This window comes from Sceloporus undulatus, chromosome 4, assembly GCF_019175285.1.
Source record: "Sceloporus undulatus isolate JIND9_A2432 ecotype Alabama chromosome 4, SceUnd_v1.1, whole genome shotgun sequence".
Classification (NCBI taxonomy): domain Eukaryota; kingdom Metazoa; phylum Chordata; class Lepidosauria; order Squamata; family Phrynosomatidae; genus Sceloporus; species Sceloporus undulatus.
In genome coordinates, this window is record NC_056525.1 from 205,826,133 (window position 1) to 205,846,981 (window position 20,849).

A 20,849-nucleotide genomic window follows, 5' to 3' on the forward strand; every position below is an offset into this window, starting at 1 on the left:
GCAGAAAGTTAGAGGGGCTTTTTTTGGTAATAGAACTGTGATGTGATCAGAATGCCTAGCTCTTTCACTGCCACATTCTTTACCAATTCAAACAGCCGGGTTGCTTTAAAGGCAGCCTCAAATTTAGGACCCATTCACACTACAGAATTATGCTGCTGTTATTATTTGCCATGATTCTATCCTGTGAAATCCTGGGAGATGCAGTTCAGGGAGGACTGTCTATAACTCTCAGCCAAAGCACTCCAATGGCTCACCAGACTACCAGTCCCAGAATGGAACCCTGACAGTTAAGGTAGAACAATAGTGCCATAACTGTGCAATGTGCAGGATTTTTAAGGAGTTACAGTAATCCAGAATGTAATATATGTGGCACAGAGAATGATTTGCCTTCTCTTATGGACACAACCTGTACAGCCTCATCCAGGTAAGGAGACTTTGCTATCCACAAAACCTGTTTTGTTCACCCTTTCATCTCAAAAATTGCCGCAGATATCTGATCAGGGTTAATATCACTGCTTTGGGATTAGAAGGTTCCAAAATCAGCTAAATATCACCAGCATGCTTATGACAGCAGTTTTATGTGAGTGCTAAAACACAGAAGAATTTGAAAGCAGACAGAAGTATTACATACTATGTGATGGTCCAAAAACTTTTATTTCTTAAAAAGTCCAACACATTTCAGCCTTAGCACCAATTGACATTCTTTAGGGGCTATTATAAAATAAATAAAAACAAATATATTATAATTGTAGTATTGACACAACACATCAATCCTTATCTTTCTCTGCCTCCTTTCATTCTTCTGCTGTGAATACGTACTTACCAGTGGTAAAAAGCACACCATCAAAATGTCATCATAAATGTGTGTGTATACACAAGTATACATAGGGCTGAGAAACCTTATGGGAAAAACGTATCTATCATGTACCATGCCTATGCAAAGCCCAACTGATAGCTCTGTAAAAAAATATTTTCAGAAGATGTTATTTTTGCTTATACACTCGGGACACACAATCTGTATTTCTGACTACAAATCCCATAATCACAGCTGAACTAATCTTCCCTTCCTTTGCCTGTTCCTCCTGTCCCATACTGGGAAGCTGATTTTGTTTTCTAAAAACCACCCATTGGAGTTTTGTCACATATTTTTGCATTTAAAATGCAACTTTAATACAGTTAAGTTTCCCTTTTAAAACTTGTGCTTTCCATGTTCTAAGACTGAAATTGATGCACAGATATCTGGGCATAAGTCCCATTGATCTTAGTGAGATTTACTTCTGAGTAAACATGCCTCAGATTGCACAATGCATTCAAAATTGTTTTTGTCTGAGATTTTTTGATGTTTATCAAACATAGCTAGTCATCCTCCAGCTGATACTATCAGTCCAGCTACCCTGATGGGACCTATCACTTTCAAAATTCTTTGTGTGTTAAATAATCAACCTGTCAGGATTTCTTAGGAAGTTTTTGAAATTATAGTTCATACATACCATTTTGATAGTACAGTATGTCAGTTTCTCTTTTATTGTCTATTTGCAATCATTTAAGTGCTTAGAACACTAGGTCAAACGAGTGTTTTCACACCTGGATTTAAGCCTAATAGATACATAGACAGGCTGAAAGGTAACAGATAGACAGACACACATACTGTAAAATATAAGTTACTGTTTCTTGGGATGAATTCTGAGAAATGGTTTGTACATAATTTTGTTTGTTCCTTTTGTGCTAATTTATATACTTGAACTTTTTTCACATTCACATTGCCTATGCCTTCAAAGGTAGCTGCTCACATACTGTGAAGAGTTTCCCCCTGCCCAAACTAATATTTATAATGAGAAGGTAGGAAATCTTGCAATTCCCTCTATCAAAGAATAAATGCAAACCATTCTAAAATGATGTTTTTTTTTAACTTCCAAATTTATGTTCCTCTTTGGTTGCAATTTTATACATTATTTTATAGCCCCTCCTCCAATACATATAAGCTCTATTTAAGTATTAATATTCCTCAGATAATTAGAACCATATGAAGAAAAATTACATATTTTGGGAATATTTTTAAGCTGTGGATGTTTGAATCCATGGATAAATATCTGTGGATATGGAGGGCCAACTGTATAGTCATATGAAACTATAATGAACATTTAGTTTCCAAAGACAGAATTCTGATTAAGTGCTTTAAGGCACCCTTAAGGGTGATGGAGACACTGGGAGAGGAGGCTGGAGTTAGCATGCTCATCCCCAATTCCATAAAGCAAACCTTGATTTTGCCATTTTATATAAGGGACACCATTTTACTATGCCGTTGTATTTAATTGGACTTGAGCATCCATGGATTCTGATATCCATGGGAAATCCTGAAACCAAGATACCAAGGGACCATTGTATTTCCTGAATTCATAAATAAATGTTCGTAATTTTTAATGTTATTTTTTAGTATGATGTATTACTTGTACTTCAAATAAATTTATTATTTTTATACATTGGTAAACATTATAGAAATGTACTTGCTATATATCCTGCTTTTGAGAATTTCTTTCTGAATGTATATGCCTAGACCAGCAGCAAGTGAACGTTTTAAAAAGATTAGTGATATGGAAAGCAAACCATTTTTCTTGTCTTACAGGGAGCAAGAGTGCAGAACACAGCCAAGAATTTAGGAGTTAGGGACCGAACACCACCATCTGCTCCAAGGTAATTAAACATTACAGTCAATTACCTGTGACCAAGACTATTCTCCAGTCTTTGTCAAATACTTCATCCAGATTCACACTGCAATTTTTACTGATATTCAAGGGTGGGGTTCATTTTCCTTTAGGTTGAAATTTCTACAGATTTCTACAAAATTTCTACAAAAATTTCTACAAAAGTTTCTACCTATTTTTGATCTTTAGTTTTGGAGTTTGCCTTTCAAAAGATACTGAGAAAGTTTTAAAAAAATACTGGAGAAAAGCTAATTCTTTCTGTGACTGCCTACCAAAAATACACAAGACAGAGTAAGTGCAAGGGAGTTTCAACTAAGAGAGGAATTCCAGTTGTCTAGTGGCACCTCACAGGATGCTGCTTTAGCTACATCATTATAGGGTTTGTTGTTGTTAAATGCCCTCAAGTCAGCCTCAGTCATGGCGATCCTGTCAATGAAACATCTTGAAGCTCCCTTATCTTCCACTCCTCTGCTTAGGTTCTGTAGATTCAGGCCTATAGCTTCTCTGATTTGAGTCAATCCATTTTGCATACAGTCTTCCTCTCTTTCTACTGCCTTCCACTTGCCCAAGCATTATCATCTTTTCTAGTGAGTCATGCATTCTAATTACGTGGCCAAAGTACCACAGTTTTAAATTCATCATCTTGGCTTCCAGGGAACGTTTAGTTTAATCCATTCAAGGACCCATTTACAGTGGGCCTTTCCTATACGTGGAGGATCCGTTCCAGACCCCCCCCCCCCCAATATGAATGGGAAAAATGCCTATGTTGGAATCCTATAAATTCCTATTGTGGCGCGGTCCTGTGCATGCTTGCACCATTTTGTCTGCTGGGGTTTGCCATCTGTGTGAGCTCAAGTCCATGGATGGCAAGTTTGTGTGTGGCGCAGGCAGGTTGTATTTGTCTTTTTGACTGTGTATTGGCAGTCAGGACAGTTCCTTCAGAACAAGTGTTCTATAAGGCTTGGGTCCAGGCTATTTGAAGGACCGTATCTCCCTGTATGAGTCCATCAGAGTATTGAGATTGTTGGGAGTGGTTCTTCTCTCTGTTCCACCACCCTCTCTGGCTTGTTTGGTGGGAACAAGATAGAGCCTTCTCAGTGGCTGCTCCCAAGATTTAGAACTCCCTCCCTAGAGAGGCCAGGATGGCTCCATCCTTACTATCCTTTCGGCAGCAGATAAAGACATTCTTGTGCTTTGCAAATTGATAAGAGCTGGGAATGTTATATTATTTAAATTTTAAGATTTGTATTTTTAACATATTCTGTTTTAATTTATAACTGTTTTAACCTCTAAAATGGTTTAATTGTTTTTTACATTTTATATTTATACATTTTAAAGTTATATTGCTTTTAAATTGCATTGTTTTAAATTTGAGTCCCTATATTGGGAGAAAGGCAGGATATAAGATGATGATGATGATGATCATCATCATCATCATCATCTATCTGAATGGAGTTTCAGAGAACAGTCTAGCTACCAGCAGTTTTGTTTCATCTTTAAGGCCAACTCCATGTAAGAGTGTATTGCAGTAGTCTAATTAGGAAGCTAGCAGTGCAGAGACTACTGAGGCTATGTTATGAAGCTGGCCCCAAGCACTCCAAGTCATTGAAACTGTCTGGGATTTCAGGGGCAAGGATAGATCCAGGCTGTCCAGTGAAGTTCCTCAAATCCAGATTTGAAAATAGACGGCAAGCACATTTTAAAACCACCTGATTTGAGAAGTGAATTTTACAAGCTTTGAAATATTTTTGTAGGTTTGATCAACACCAGAGTCAGAAAAGAAAGCCAGTTGCCACTCTTTCCATCTCCACTGCCCTCCACAAGTTCTCCAAACACCCCCCCTTCCCCCCCCCCTTTTGCTGGTAGTAGAGTTGAGAATAGCAGTAGGTGTATTTTCCAGGAAAAGAGGAGGGAAGATTTCCCCCCACTTCCATCACCCACTTTCTTGATGTTCTAGGCAACAATGTTTTGTTTAACAGCAATGAAATATTTTCATGCTGCATCTTTATTGGTTCTTAATAGAGTCTATCAGGTTCTTTGCTTGTCTTTATTAATTTCTTAGAATGAAAAATATTATAGATCCAGATTTATGAGGGTGTTTTAAAAGTCAGTGATGGATTGCACACATCTCATATGTCTGCCAATAAAAGCTTAATGAAAATAAATAAGATTATCCCAAGACTTTCATGAAATTGTGTTTTTTTTTTTTTTTGGCCCAGAGGCAAAACTCTACTTGTTATCAATCTATTTGTTGTTTATAGCCTGCCTTATAGATTAAAATGTAATAATAAATTATATGTTATGTAAAAATGGAGAAGAGATAACAGTGTTTTGTTATTTACCATCAAGTTAACTTTTATTTATGGCAGCCCTATGAATGAGAGACCTTAAAATCCTTGGTCATCAGCTGTCCAGCCCAGATCTTTGCAAGCTCAGGTCCACTGTAGTGCAGTCTTCCTCTTTCTTACTGCCTTCGACCTAATTACAGGCTCCCCAATTACAGGTTCAGGTCCCAGGGGTTCTGGCTCATCCTCTGTGTCCTCTGAGTCATTCTCCAGGCTGGGCATGACATCATGTTTGCTCTAAGGCATGACCTGTACTCAGGTCAAGAGGCTGCCATTAGAACAGAATATGGAGAAACAAAATGATTCCCAATTGGTAAAGGAGTCAGGCAAGGCTGCATATTATCACCCTATTTATCCAACCTGTATGTAAAAAACATCGTATAGACAACAGGCTTAGATTCAGAGACCAGAGGGGTGATGACTGGGGTAAGGAACATGAACAACCTAATATATGCAGACAACAAAATACTACTAGCAGAAATCAATAAGGTTCTGAAGCACTTACCAAAGAAGATTAAGGAAGGAAGCAGCAAGGTAGGCTTAATGGTGAGAGTTAAGGAAACAAAAATAATGACCGTGGAAGATCAACAAGAATTTATCCTACATAATGAAAAAATTGAAATAGTTAAAATTCCAAACCTTGGATTAAATATTGACTAGAAGGGAGATTGCAGTCAAGAAATCAGAAGACTAGGAATTGAAGGGCAGCTATGAAAGAACTGGAGAAGACCCTAAAGCAAAGATATAACTCTGAACACTAAAGTGCGGCTACCCCAAGCCATCATATTCCCCATCACCATGTATAGATGTGAGAGCAGGACAATGAAGAAAGCAGATAGAAAATCAACTCATTTGAGTTGTGGTGCTGCAAAAGAATGTTGAGGATACAATGGACAGCCAAAAAGACAAACAAATGGATTATAGAAAAGATCAATACTGAACTTTCCCAGGAAGCCAGGATTACTAAATAGAGACTGTCATACTTTGGCCACATCATGAGACAGCTTGATTCATGAGAACAGACAGTTATGCTGCGAAAGGTGGAGAGCAGTAGAGAAGCCAGATGGTTAGACTTGATCAAGGAAGCCATTAGCCTGGGGCCTGAGCATAGCAGTTGAGGACAGAGAATCTTGGAGATGTCTCATCCACAAGATTGCCATGAGTTCAGGTAGACCTGTGGTCAGTTAACAACAACAAAGTTCTTCTTAGTGGTCAGTGTAATGAACACACTTGTTTTGTACCTGCACAAAGTCACTTTTCAAGAGATGAGAGTAGCATTTTTTTCATGGGAAAATTGTCTTCTGCAATTCAGTATGGAATCTCTTGCTTTTCCTACCCTGTCACCTAAATATCTTGTGCTTTAATGGTCTCTCTGTCTCTCTTTCCATCCGTCTTAGGTTGGCAAGTATAAAACTTTATGAGGCAAGCACTGACACTGAGCCAAGTAAATATATAGCACTTTATGGGCATCAAAAGGCTAATACACACTTTTAAAAAACTTTTAATCTTTTAAAACTGTTTTAACTTGTTAAATGTATTTAGTATGTTTCAATATATTTAATTTTTGTTTTAAATTAACTTGTTTGAATTTATTTTGTTTGTATGCTGTCCTGTGATCTTTTGATATAGGATGGGATACAGATATTTGATTGATTGACTGCCACCTACCTACTCTGCTACTGCTCAGCAGTTACCAACTCAGCCTCTGGCTATCCTGCCTCTGTTTTTGATCTGACAACCACCTATGTAAAGACAGCCAAGGCCAAGAGCCCTTACACCTCAACTTCAGAGATTATCACATTGTATTTAAAGCAACTCATCCCTGACAGGATACAGTCATATTTAATTTTAAAACCGGGTGTTATTGCAATGCCGCCACAGCCGGACAGATGCAACCTGTATGTAGCCCGGATTCCAGCCACACTTATCCTGTGGCTTTTCAGAAATAGCAAGCTCCCTTGGCTGGGATTTGGGATGCATACGGGTTGCACTGGCCTGGCCATGGCTACATGCAATAACACTCAGTTTTAAAATTAAATGTGACTGTATTCTGTCAGAGATAAGTCACTTTAAATATAATACAATAATTTCCCTTCTCAACTAGTTACTTCAGCACACTTATCTCCATTTGTGAGGCAGGTCCAATGGTTGTGGAAGAACTTGTGCACCTAAAAGATTTGGTGTAGCAGTGCATTACAGCTCATTTAATAAAGCTAATACTGACATTGAAGTCTATGACTCATCAATATGCACTCATCAAGTCTCCTCACCTGACTTACCTGTAAACAAGATCTTCTCTCTATGGAGGGTGTTCAGCCTTACACTGATCAACATATCCATTAAGACTCTGTCACTTTTTAAAAAAACAATGAAAACCTTATTTTAGGAAAGTTCATTGTCAGTCTTATTCACTGGTTGCAGTGTTTATGCTTCACTCTTTGCTTCATGTTGCTTGCTAGTCTTGGGAAAGCCTATTTTGACAGCTTGACTCATTTGGCCAGCCCTCCCCTTCCACTGCATGATGATCCAGGCAGCTCAAAATACCATATACTCACCATACTTGCAGTACTTCTTGACACATGCAGTTGTCTTGGATGTACTCCTTTTTCTCATCACCCTTGGGGACTAGGGTCTACCTCTTTCTTCCCTCTGGATTTATGTGGCAGCCATTTCTGCCATTGCCCTCAGATTACTCATGATCCTGTCAATTGAGGGTCAATGGTTTTTGTAAAGGCTTGAAAAACTGCATATGCAAGGGACACATGTGGTTGTTTCCAAACATAAACCATTTGGACTACTGGTCACATATTAACTGATAGCTCTTCTTAACAAAGATTACCTCCCTTCTGGCCATAACATCTGCTAAGAGGTCTATTCAACTCTTCTATCATCAGTTTTATTAAGAGAAGGACATCATAATGCCAGACATTATCATCTTAGCAAAACTGGTGTGGTAGTTTCATGCCTCACATGACATAGTTCTCTCTTAGTCTTCTTACCTAATCCTACATTACTATGGGAGACACAACACTACTAGATGCATGGGATGGGGCATTTTACACAGTAGACCCTCCCAGGCACTATTCCTTGGGTCCTTGAGAAACACAGACTGGTAATAAGAGTGACTTTAGCCTATGACATTGGGTTGGGAGTGAGGGTTAGGCCATACTTTGGAAGGATAGCACAACAAGGTATGTGACTTGAAATAAGAATACACTGCTGAAAGCTGGGATGTTGCGGGCATAAACAAACATGTAATGTACCCTTTGTTGTACTTCACAAGAACTTTAAAGGCTAAATCTGTAATTTCTGCCACACCAAGAAACATGGTTAGAATAATTTGGTGTAATGTATAGCAAAGAGACTCTAATCTTTCCACAGAACTTTTTGACATATCTTAACAAGGAGGTAGATACAAATGTTCATTAAGTGGGAAGGGAAGATATTAGCTGAAACAAACTATATTTTGGTGACATAGGCCCCTGAAATAGCAAATAACTATCACAGAATTATTTTTGTTTGTGCAAAAAACTATTTTTTTACCTAAACATTTCACAAAGAATATCCACAACACTAAGAGCGCTGACTTCTTTTTGGTTTTCAATCTGTAGTCTTCTTCTGACCATAACTACATTATGGCTAACAATTTCAACAGCTATTGTAATAACTGTTCTTTGTTTTTTGGCAGATTGTACAAGCTGTGTCAGCCACCACCTCCTGTTGGAGAGGAGTAAAGCCTCCCATCTGAGGAATAATCAAAATGCCAGTTTCCATGACACTGAAAAAACGTGAACACAATGGGCTCTGATAGAATGTGCTTTGAGTACTGATCAGCTGTAGCACTTAGCACTGGATACAGCAATCTGTTAAAATACAACTGTGCTACTGACAAACAAATACTTCTGAGAGAAAAAGAATATTTGAATGTGAGCTGCATGCTCTGTAATTTTAAACCTAGGACGTTTATACTAGAATAAGGTTGCATTTGAATTGATTGCTTCAAAAGTGCCAGTCACTCAGTTATGCACTAGTAACTACATGAACATAAAGATGAAGTACAAAACAGAGAGAAACACTGTATGACACAATTTGATAAACCGATGCCTTGATCTAAAGGGTGATAAAGCAATAAGCCATTTAAAGTTGCTACTGTAGACTGTAGTTCTTCAATACTCCCTGCACTCCTGATAGCATTCTCATTTTCTAAATTGTAAACTGGAGCTGTACATGAAATTGTTTTTGTGAAGATGTAGTGAACACATTGAAATAGAAGTCAACTGTATTTGTGATACATTGGTAACAGCTAAAGGAATTTAGTGAGCAATTTGCATGACTTGGCAGTAGTGACATTCATCACAATGAGATGAGAGATTAGAAGTGACAGTCTGATTCTGCTGAGTCAAAATTCTATTCACTGTTCTTAAGAAATTGTTTGGCAACCACAGACAGTGTTTCCTATGACAGATAGGGCTTCCGCATGAGATCATGCTGACTATGTAGACAATTCCGCTAAAAATATTCTTATACATTTTTTGTATTTCCAAATTCTGGTGTACATTTATGTGAGAATATAGATGTTTTTAAGCAAGGAAAGGTCACAGCAATGTACATGTGTTTTTAAAAAGCTTATAGCAAGTTCTTAAAGCATGGATACCCCTGCACCCCACAAATAGTCCCCCCCCCCCCAGTGTATTCCATTTTACTTTAGAAAACTGAAACTCAATTTATGTTGCAAACAATCCTGAACTGCAAGACTGATACAAAAACCACCTGTCTAGTAATGTACAAAAATCAAGTTGGTCAGAAAATTAAAATTAATACAATATATAAAAACAAATCAAGAAAACAATGTTTACTTGGCTACCCAATGTTAGAAGCAAGATTCTAGACTGACAGTTGAGGATTCTAAACATTGCATGCTTACTCTGAAGTTCCCCAATAGCTCTTCCCTTCTGGAAGAGATCTGGGGACAGGGAATCACTTTTGCTTACAGTTTACCTTCTGCTGAGAGATGGATGGGATTGCATGCAACCTCCAAGAGGTCAGTTAAACAGCAAAAAACCCCATATTCATACTAGGAAAGAAGCAGGACAGTTTGAAAATTTTCACACTGGCGCTTACCGTGGGTTAAGCACCGGTAATGCACTGGTGAAACATCCCTGAAGCATCCTTGAATCGTTCGTGGAACAGCCAATTCCTATTAACACAAAGTTCCCATTAATAGGAAATGGCTGCTCCATGAACGATTCAAGGATGGTAGAGGTGAGGGGACACTTCACTGATGTTTCAGAAGTGAGACTGGTTTTCACACCCTCATGATTCAGGGATGTTTCACCAGTGCTTTACTGGTGCTTAACCCCCCGTAAGCACTCGTATGAAAATCTTCTTTATATGCCACACTAAACATGTTATTTGATAACTTTTATTTCATCATGGTTAAAACAAATGGTAGTTTCTTATGTTCTAATGCATAAATGCACACCAGGTTCAGGATATCTATGTTACAGTAGCAATTTTTAATCCTAATTGGTTTGAATGACAGTGTCGTTTTATATCCCGGTATGGATCTGCATAATCTATATATGGAGATGCGTAGTGACATGATTGTGTCTCCTTTGCTGGATTATGATGGTATGCTATATATAGCAAATAACTGATCCTCTACTTCTAAAAAAAATGTAGCAAGCATAATTCGTTTACTGAACTATAACTAGTCCTTGTATATGTTACTTTCAGGATATTGAACTTTGTTTCAGTAAAGATATTGCTTATCTTTGAAAGTATCAAGGATATATATGTGTAGTATCAGTTTCTAAAATGCAAAATTGATCCCAAATTTTCTATTGAAAACTCATATTAAACTTAATCTTTCAGACTGGGCTCAGAAATAAATGTTGTTTTTATGCTGCAAATATTTGCTTAGAACTGAAACCCTCACTTCTGGAGATGATGAAATGCTGCTACAGTTCAAAGGGATAATTTAGCATACTCCAATAGTGCCTGAAAGATATTTTTAGTTTAGACATTCTTCAGTATTGTTGGCTGTGGTCCTGTTATTATTCCTAAAGTATCATGCATGCTCCACCATTCATATAGACTAATTTTAAAGATTATAGCAACAGTATATGTCTGTAGTATTGTGTACATAGTGTAAGAAATCCATTACATCTGTATGTCCATTGATAAAAACACATTCAGTTATAATTTTTCCTATGGTTTTAATTTTAGCATTACTAGATTTTCTAGATGGAGAATATATTTTTGTAATTACCCAATAAGGAGTCTAGAATATTGATGCTTTTTAAAAGTATAAATATGTATGTAAAGACATCTACAAAGCATATTAGTATTTTCTTCTACATCTACCTTACTTGTACCTATATACTTCAACTTTTGTTACAGGTAACACTGATAAATAAAAATGAAGTCTCCATTAAACTTTGATTTGAATAAATTTATTTTTCTACATAATATATTTTTATGTCCATTACTGATGATTACTTATAGTTTAGCCTAATACATTATATTTTTATTAGATACTTATATTTCCCCCCAGGTTTATATAAAAAGTATGAAATAGTATCAAATATTAATAAACTTTTTTTACAAGTCTCCTTTGAGTTGATTTTTTTATTAGTTATTTTTGCTCTATTGATGACATTTTTGGAGTAAAATAAAAGCAATGTTGGGTCATTTGGACAGTAAATTATATCCACTTTTAAAAAAGGTATCAGAAAACAGCTTGTATGAAGGTCTATAGCAGTAGGTAAAGGTGTTTGGTGGGAGAATGGCACAGGGCTCTAATTCATTTCAAAAATATGTTCTGGAAAGGGGCCATATTTAATTAATTACCTTTCAGAATAAAACTGGCTTACCTAAGAACACTTTTCATAAGATATGCATAAGACAACATATAATTCAGCCCTACAAGACAAAAGGAATACAAGGAAGAAAAGCAAGAAGGGGGAAGTTGCTATTTGTCACAACAACAGAATAGTAGCTGGATTTTTTTTGGGTTCCCTCGCATCCTGCTCTGCCAACTAACTGGTCAATGATCTCACATCTATCTTTCAAGTAGTATTGTGTGCCAGGGAACTTGGTAAGAAGCTGAAAATCCAAGGGCAGAGAGTAAAGCTCCAAGCTGTGCACAGATGGCGTTTCTGACTCGTGTGGAACTCAATGAAAAAATGTTAGAATATCAGCCCCTTTTGTGTTTGATGGGAGTTGCACACTGACCCTGCCACCAATGTTGCATGGCCTTTCCATCTCCTGTGGAAGTCTAAACGTGTAGATTTCCCTGACTCTGGCCCAGTGCTTTGACATCAAGGGCCAGGCAGCCACACAATATTGAAGATAGGGCTAGCAGCACTACCCCAGTGCCCCATTTTAACAGTTGGAAACTCTTCACCTTTATTATATATGTAAGAAAGAATTGTACTGTACATCCAATGGCAAATTTCATCCTGCCTGTGAAGATAGAGAACATAAGATAATCCTGATGGCAGATACTCAGTTAACATGGACCTGTTATTTCATGGCATGCCAACTACTCAGCGATGTTGTTGTGTGCCTTCATGTTGTTTCTGACTTATGGCAACCCCAAGGCAAACCTATTGTGGGGTTTTCTGGAGCTGATAGTGTGTGAGTCACGGAAGTTCAGCCAGTGGGTTTCCATGACCAAAAGGGCAATCAAACCCTGATGTCCAGAGTCATAGTTCAATGCCCAAATCAATACACCATGATGGCTCTCCTGTTGTTATAATACTTGTATTTATTTATATCCTGCCTTTTCCCCAGTTTGGGACTCAAGACAATGATAAAACTACATTGGCTCTCTACTCAGTCGAACCCATAGTTTAAAAAAAGACTGTCAGAGGGTAGTCTTCGCTCATTTTCTCAATGCATGCTAATGAGTAGAATTAAGTCTGCACTACCAGGGCATGGGATCTTGTGTATATGCTACATATGTTCCTCATGGGATCTCAATTCAGCCAGCTATTCGGCATGTGAACATCTGACTGAGGTTTAGATATTCCCCTATTTCATTTGAGAAACCAAATTGCTCTGTTCGCAAGTTGCAAAGAAAGATTATTCTTTTTTAATGAGCAGCTCTCAGATAAAAAAGGGGATTTAAAAATGTCCAATACTGACCCTTCTCATCCCTAATGATAAAGTCCAAAGAGATAACTGGCTTATTCCATTCCAGTATTCTACATCTATTTGCTGAGAAAAGCCTGGCAAGGATTTTTTCAATGAACACCCAGGCATATTTACTCAAAAGTACATCAAGTTTAATGAAGGTTTTTTAAAAAAATCCCAGTCTTATCTTCACCCAAGCAAGGATTATGCTATAGTTCAAGGCAAAAGGTGGCATTTCTGTAGAAATGGGTCTGCTTAGTTTTCTTGTAAGAGCCTTATAAATGATTCAAGATTTGATGCCAGAATCTTGGCTCAGGTAATACACTGAGATTGCAGATGTCTAATGCCACCTGGTCATCGATCTTCTGTTATAACACTATGTGCAATTACACCTGACTTTATGCATTGCACTGGATATAGTCCTTTGTTTGTATGTACATTGGCTGTGTTAAACATAGGAAGCCCTCTCATGCTTACACAGTCTAACAGCTCTTCAGAGTCCAGGGTCTTGCCTCTCCCTGGAGATGATAGAATTTGAACCTGTGGTCTTCTCATGAAAAAACAAAACCATGCCTTTTGTGACTAGAAACCTGTGTGGTTCTTTGTAGTTGTCTGGAAACAGCGAAGCTTGCTAATTATAGAAATGATTTTTTAAGTTTCAAAAGGTGCCAGTTTTTCCTAAAGCCGTGATAAAGATAAATGGCCAACCTTGTGATATAAAACATTTAAGTTCCTAGGTGAACTACTATTTTGAATCCCTCATCAATTTACAACTAAAAACAAATCACACCTTATCCTTTATTTATCAATTTGTTGTTGGATTTATATTCTGCCTTTTATCCCCCAATGGGATTCATCCAAGATGCTCCACTTCTTACTTTGGGTGATTATGTTACGGTAAACTAATTATGTCTTAAGTAGTGGTATTCAATTGAGTGTCAGTATGAGTTATCAGTTTGCTGTATTTTTAAGGATTGTACTTGGTAATTTCAGCCTTGCTATCAAAGAAGTTTGCTTCTTTGATAGCGACTTTAGGCTGAAATTACAAATTACAATGATTAAGGGAAGGCATAAAGACTGTTTAACCCTTCCATGCCATTTATGGTTCATTATTATTTATTATTATTATTAACCTTTATTTCTAAAGTGCTGTAATTATACACAGCGCTGTACAAAGTCGGTAAAATTAAAAAGTATATAAAAGCCTGCCCAAGGCGTACATTCTAAGATAACAATAAAAGAGGAATAGATAAAATTATCATATAGAAAAGAAAAAACAAATTAAAAACATCAAATATAAAACAAATCACATCACATCAAATATTATCAGACAGCGAGATGACAATCACAAACTCCCTGAGAATGCTTCCCTAAATAATATGGTTTTCAGCTCAGCCTTAAAGCTGGTTAGGGAAGTGATGAGCCGTGCATGCAGAGGAAGAAGGTTCCAGGAATGAGGGGCAGCAAGAGAGAAGGGACGGATCCGGGATGGGGCAGAGAAGATCCTGGGTTGAGAGAGGAGACTTTGGCTACCAGAGCGGAGAGTGTGAGTAGGGATGTAGGGAGAGAGAAGATCGGTTAAATAAAGAGGGGCCAGCCCATGCAGGGCTTTAAAGGTGAGTAGCAAAAGTTTGTACCTGAAGCGGAAAGGAAAAGGGAGCCAGTGAAGGGAGGACAACAGAGGGGAGACATGATCATAATGGCGAGCGAGTGAAATAGTGCGTGCAGCTGAATGCTGAACAGAAATTAATGGGTGGAGATGAGAGAGGGGAAGCCCTGCCAAGAGGAGGTTACAGTAGTCTAGTCGTGAGACCACTAGGGCATGGACCAGTGTCTTTGCGGTAGAAACTGAGAGATATGGACAGATTTTGGCGATATTATAGAGAAAAAATCTACAGACTTTGGCTGTAGTCTGGATCTGAGGGATAAATGACAAAGAGGAGTCAAAGATGAAACCGAGACTGTGGGCTTCCTGGACCGGCTGGATAGAGATGTTATTGACAGAAATAGAAAAGGAGTAGTGAAGGGTGGGCTTAGGAGGGAAAACAAGAAGCTCTGTCTTGGACATATTGAGCTTCAGGCGCCGATGGTGCAACCAGTGGGAGACAGCTGTTAAACAGGATGACACTTGCTGCTCTAGCTCTGGCGAAAGATTAGGGGTGGAAAGGTACAGCTGGGTATCATCGGCGTACAGATGGTAGGAGAATCCAAAAGAACTGATAAGTTTGCCAAGGGAGAGTGTGTATAAAGAGAACAGAAGGGGACCCAAAACAGAGCCCTGAGGAACTCCAACAGATAAGGGGACAGAAGATGAGGTCTGACCACCTGAGACCACTGAAAAAGATCGATCTGACAAGTAAGATGTGAACCAATCGAGAACAAGGCCCAAGAAACCAAGGTCAGAGAGTACATCTATTAGGAGACAGTGGTCCACGGTGTCGAAGGCTGCAGACAGATCGAGTAGGACAAGGATAGAATAAAGGCCATTCGCCTTGGCCTGCAAAAGATCATTCGAGATCTTAGTAAGGGCCATCTCTGTGGAGTGCCGTGGGCAAAAACCAGACTGGAAGGGATCCAGAATGGAGTTGGTTTCAAGAAACTCAAGACAGCGTGAATAGACAACTCGTTCCAACACCTTAGAGAGAAAAGGAAGAAGAGAGATTGGACGATAGCTAGCCAAGGAAGAGGGGTCGAGAGAGGGTTTTTTCAGGATAGGGGAAACTAAGGCATGTTTGAAGACTGAGGGGAAAGAACCCAAAGAGAGAGAGAGAGATTAAAGATATAGAGGAAGGAGGGTAACAAAGAGGGGGCTATAGAGATTAGAAGACGAGAAGGAATTGGATCAAGAGACCAGGTGGTGGGTTTTGATGAGTTCAGCAGTGAAGAGAGTTCTTCCAAAGTAGCAGGAGGAAACACAGAGAGTTTATTAGTAGGAGGGGCAAGGAGATTAATGGTGGGAGCCAAATCATGAGGAATTAACTCAGAACGAATGGTAGTGATCTTTGTAATGAAGTAATTGGCGAAGTCGGAGGGAGAAAATAATGGAGAGATGGAGGGAGGAGAAGGTTTTAACAGTGTGTTGAAACAGGAGAACAAGCGCTGCGGGCGCCTCTCGTTGGCGCAGATCAATGATTTGAAGTAGTCTTGTTTTGCCATCGACAGGGCGCGTGAAAAGGATAAAGGAATGAACTTAAAATGGATAAAGTCGACCCACTCCCTGGACTTTCTCCAGAGACGTTTGGCTGCTTGAGAGCAGGACTGGAGAAATCTAACAATGGGAGTGATCCAGGGCTGACTGGTAGAGGAAGAGGAGGACATGCGCGTAGATACTGGGGCAAAGCTGTCAAGAGTTGAGGAGAGAGTAGAATTTAATAAAGACATAGCTGAGTCAGCAGAGTCCCCAAGATTGAGAGAAGCGAAGGATGAGTCCAAGGACTGAGTGAGATGGTTAAGGTCAAGAGAATGAAGATCGCGGAACTGGTGGAGGACGGTATGACAGGGAGGTGGAATGTAGGTAAGAGTAAAGGTGATGGTCAGATAGTGGAAAATCAGAAAGCAAGTAGTCAGACACGACACACTTGGAGGGGAGAACTAAGTCAAGACAGTGACCAAGGGAATGGGTTGGAGAGTTGGAATGGGGTTGGAGACCGAAGGAAGCTAACAGAGAGCTGAAGCAAGAGGTTGAGGAATTCTTGGGATCGTCGAGGTGGATGTTAAAGTCACCTAAGATCAGGGAGGGGACAGTATCTGAAAGAAAAAATGTCAACCAAAATTCGAAATCTGTGAAAAACTGAGATGCTGAACCAGGAGGACGATAGATGATGGCAACCCGAAGTTGCAGAGGAAAAAAGAGTCTAATGGAGTGTAATTCAAATGAAGAGAAGGAATAGCTGGGGGGAGGAGAGAGAACCTGAAACTGGCAGGACTTTGATAATAAGATGCCGACCCCTCCTCCGCGACCCTCAGGGTGGCCAGTGTGGGTAAAGGAGAGACCGCCAAGAGAAAGGGCAGCAGAGGTAGCGGTATCGTGGGCCGGAAGCCAAGTTTCAGTGAGGGCGAGAAGATTAAATGATTGTGATAGAAAAAGATCATGGATTGCCGCTGCTTTTGGGGCAGCGGAGCGGCAGTTCCAGAGAGCGCAAGAGAATGGGAGTTGAGAGATAGGGAGGGGGAGGATAGGGATGAGATAAGGAGAAGGAGAGGTGTGAGGAGCCATGGAGAAGAGAAGTTTGGGTGACAAACAGATGGCAGGAGAAAATGTAGAAAAAAGAAAAGCAGAAAAATAAAAGTGCAGTCCAACAGTGCTGGATGGGATGGGCTGACAATCCCAAGACATGAGGGAGATGAGAGAGGAGAAAGGTAGCTATAAGAGCCTCTGGATGTCCCAGGTTCTGGGAGGGAGGGATGGCTAAGGGGATGCTGCCCCACCTCTCTCTCTGCTGAGCTGAAGGTGCTGCTGCTACTTCCAAGGAGTCCCAGAACAATGGGAAGAGGGAGGGAAGGTCAGCATTCAGGAGAGGTTCCTCTCAGGAGGCAGGCTGGCTGGTATTCACAAGGGAGGAGGGGGCTGAGACAGTGCCCTTTTAAGGTTCACATCAAAATCATGTTCTTTAAGTTGCTTTTTCATCTGTAGGTGGGGGAACATGTTCATTTTAACCACAGGTTATATGAAATGTTTAACTACAGATTAAAAAAAAGAAAAGAAAAAACCACTTATCTATGTGCCCTTCCTTCGCCCTGAACTCTAATCTGACCATACCTATGCTGTCTTTTAATGGAGGGGGGGGGGAGGAACTTTGTGGAAAATATTCTTCACCAACAATTGGAGGGTCATGTGACTCACACCCTTGGTCAAGCATTTAAACCAATATGAAATTATAATCTCCTACTGAACTACTTGGAATCCTGCTACTGGAAAAAGAAATATCCTTAACCTACTCTTTAGTACCACAAGTCAATTGATTAAATTTCCCTAATTTTATAGTGGCAACTTGCTCATGTGGTTGTTAATGTATTTGCTCCAGACAGATTTTTATAAACTTCATAGCAAAGAAGAGAAAGTACTTGCAACATGAAGTTTACATTGTATGGGATGCTAAAATGGCAAACTTGCTTCCTACAGAGCCTGCATATAAGGCTCAGAAGTCCTGCAGAGGGGCCAGCTGGAAATCCTGTATTTGTATTTTCCACAACATCCTGGATTCTGATCAGTGAAAGCTTTCTCTGGCACATGTGATACTTCCTTTTTTAGGAGGGCTATATCCTGCCTTTCTCCCAAAATGGAACTCAGAATGGCTTACAATATAAGTAAAATAAAACTCCCAAATCAATATATGGTACATGAGTTTAAAAGGCATTGAACAATCCAACTAAAACATTACTTTTAGTATGTTAATTTAAAATGAAAGCACACAAGTCACATATTATTAAAAAACAGCACACCCATTACACATTCTTTTATCACAATATGGTTCATATTCTTGATGCACAGTTGTCAGATGGTGATGCATACCACTCTCTTGTTGCAATTTTGTATGCCGTGTTCCAGAACTGCTGAATAGTTGTCTGTGCTTTTTGAAGGCCCTGACCAGGGTGACATATTGTACAGCTTATTTACCCCTTTGTATTGTGCCGAAGAACAGCAGTTCTGGGAAACATAAGTACGCTCAAACTTCATGCCTGTAAAACTGTATGGGAGCTTGCAGTTACCAGGCTGTAGTGTTATTCTGAGTCTTGTCTATGTGCAGGTGATGCAGGAGTGTGACACAGTCTCCTCATTGCAAGTTCACTGGCTCTATTCCCTGCATGGGTGTGTAGTGCAATCAGGCCAGTGGACACTGGTGAAGTTTCAGTGGATGCTGGAAGAATGGCTAACTTTTCTGGTAGAATGGTTCAACTTCACTAAGAACTGACTGAGAATGTATAAGATATAGGAGCTATTATATCAGCTTGCAATATCTCTCCAGGGCATATGCACAGACACAGTGTACCTATAGCTCAGACAGGAATCATGTGGCTCCCAAGGGCATATTTGTGATTCTGAAGGCCACAACTCTTCGAGAGAGAAAAAAGATGCACATTCAGGGAGTATCATTTTCCTTCATACCTTGTTTCAGCAGAAAATCCAGTATTTTTTTTAAAAAAATAACAACAGGAGATGCTTTTTTAAGGGAAGTGAACTGGCTTTCATTTTTAGTGTATCTGGGGGATCTTGGGATAGAAAAATGTCGCTCAGAACTTGGTTATTCGTGGCATACAGGGATTCTACCTTATTTATTTATATTGCTGTTATTCAGGTTTTAATTTCAGAGCTGAATAATGACCTAAGGACTGTTCAAAAAATGATCTGCTCAAATGAAATATGCTTAAAATCATATTAGATTATGGTCCCACAGACAGTAATGTATTTACTTTTATTCATGTACAGAACCTAGTGTTCCTTTGGGTTTTATAAATGTTAAAAGCTGATGAAATGGTAATGCTGTTTTACAGTCAACCTGTTTTACAGTTTTTTAGCACCTTAGATGCATATGGAAATATTACATAAAAAGAGCATTTAGATTGTTAATCGAGAATGTTTGCACTTTGGTCTAAAACGTATTGGCTGTTATCCAGAAAGTTCATTTATGCACAAGATTTTTGATGTCCCTTGGGGTATATGTATTCTCTTGCATTATAACTCTAACCAACCCAAACACCTTGTAGCATTACTGGGTGGAGATGAAAGCAGTATGTACAATTTTTCTTGACTGTGGTTCTTATGTCAATTTCCTTTAAAATCAACTGAGACTTGATTATAGATAGAACAGTACAAAGCATGTGATTACATAAATTATGCAAACTAATGCATTTATTTCTAAATGGATTTTATGCTGCTTTTCAATCCACCTCCAAAGCTATTTCCACAAAAGAACCAAATCAAACCAAACACCATCATGTAGTAAAAATTAAAACTAAAACCTAAATCAAAAGGAGCTGGGCTTCAACTGTTTAACACAAATCTATCAAAAGTTATTTGGAATAAGAACATTATAATTGTCCATCAGTTAATGTTTTTACTAAATTCCATCAGGGATGAGTCTCCCCTTCTTTGGAATGAAGTTCTGTAACTGAGGTGCTGCTACAGAAAGGATCCTGTTTTACCAAATCTCTCTGGGTAGTTGGTCAGATAACTATGATTTAAGAGACTTGCACATGAATCCAAGGAGCTTGAAAAACCAGTAACCCCCCCCCCCAAAAGATGACTAGATTGGATGCGGATTGTCCATTCCATGAACTTTTCCATTCAAGAGAGGCACTTGTAGCAGAGGCTCATCTGTACATTGTCTCTCATGAACATCATTTTGAGGCAGCTGCATAGGGTTGGGGACAGAAAGAAGAATTACAAAGGCTGCTTTCCTGTCCCTTTCCCCAAGCAAAATTCTGCTACTCTGGATACTCTGAATCCAACCCATCATTCTAAACACATTGTCACAGAACAGGATGCTTTCTTGCAGGACACTCTTAATTTAGACTGCAGGTATGCCAAGAAAAACCAAGACATCTGTGGCTCACACCTAACCAGGTCCATTCCTCTCTGTTGACACAGGCCAACTGTGCTGATCAGCCAAAGGAAGCAAAAGAGATGGGGGGAGGGGGGGAGAGAAAGAAAGGAAAATTCAGG

General features: G+C 39.1%; 1 protein-coding gene across 1 annotated transcript in view; it reads left to right on the forward strand.

Annotated features, from left to right (window-relative positions):
• Window positions 1-11,594, forward strand: part of PREX2 (phosphatidylinositol-3,4,5-trisphosphate dependent Rac exchange factor 2) — a 176,542-nt gene extending 164,948 nt beyond the window's left edge. Inside the window, 2 exon segments of the mRNA XM_042464860.1 lie at window positions 2,624-2,691; window positions 8,736-11,594. Of these exon segments, the coding sequence (XP_042320794.1) occupies window positions 2,624-2,691; window positions 8,736-8,781 (114 nt within the window). The 3' untranslated portion in view covers window positions 8,782-11,594.
• Window positions 11,595-20,849: the final 9,255 nt, after the last annotated feature.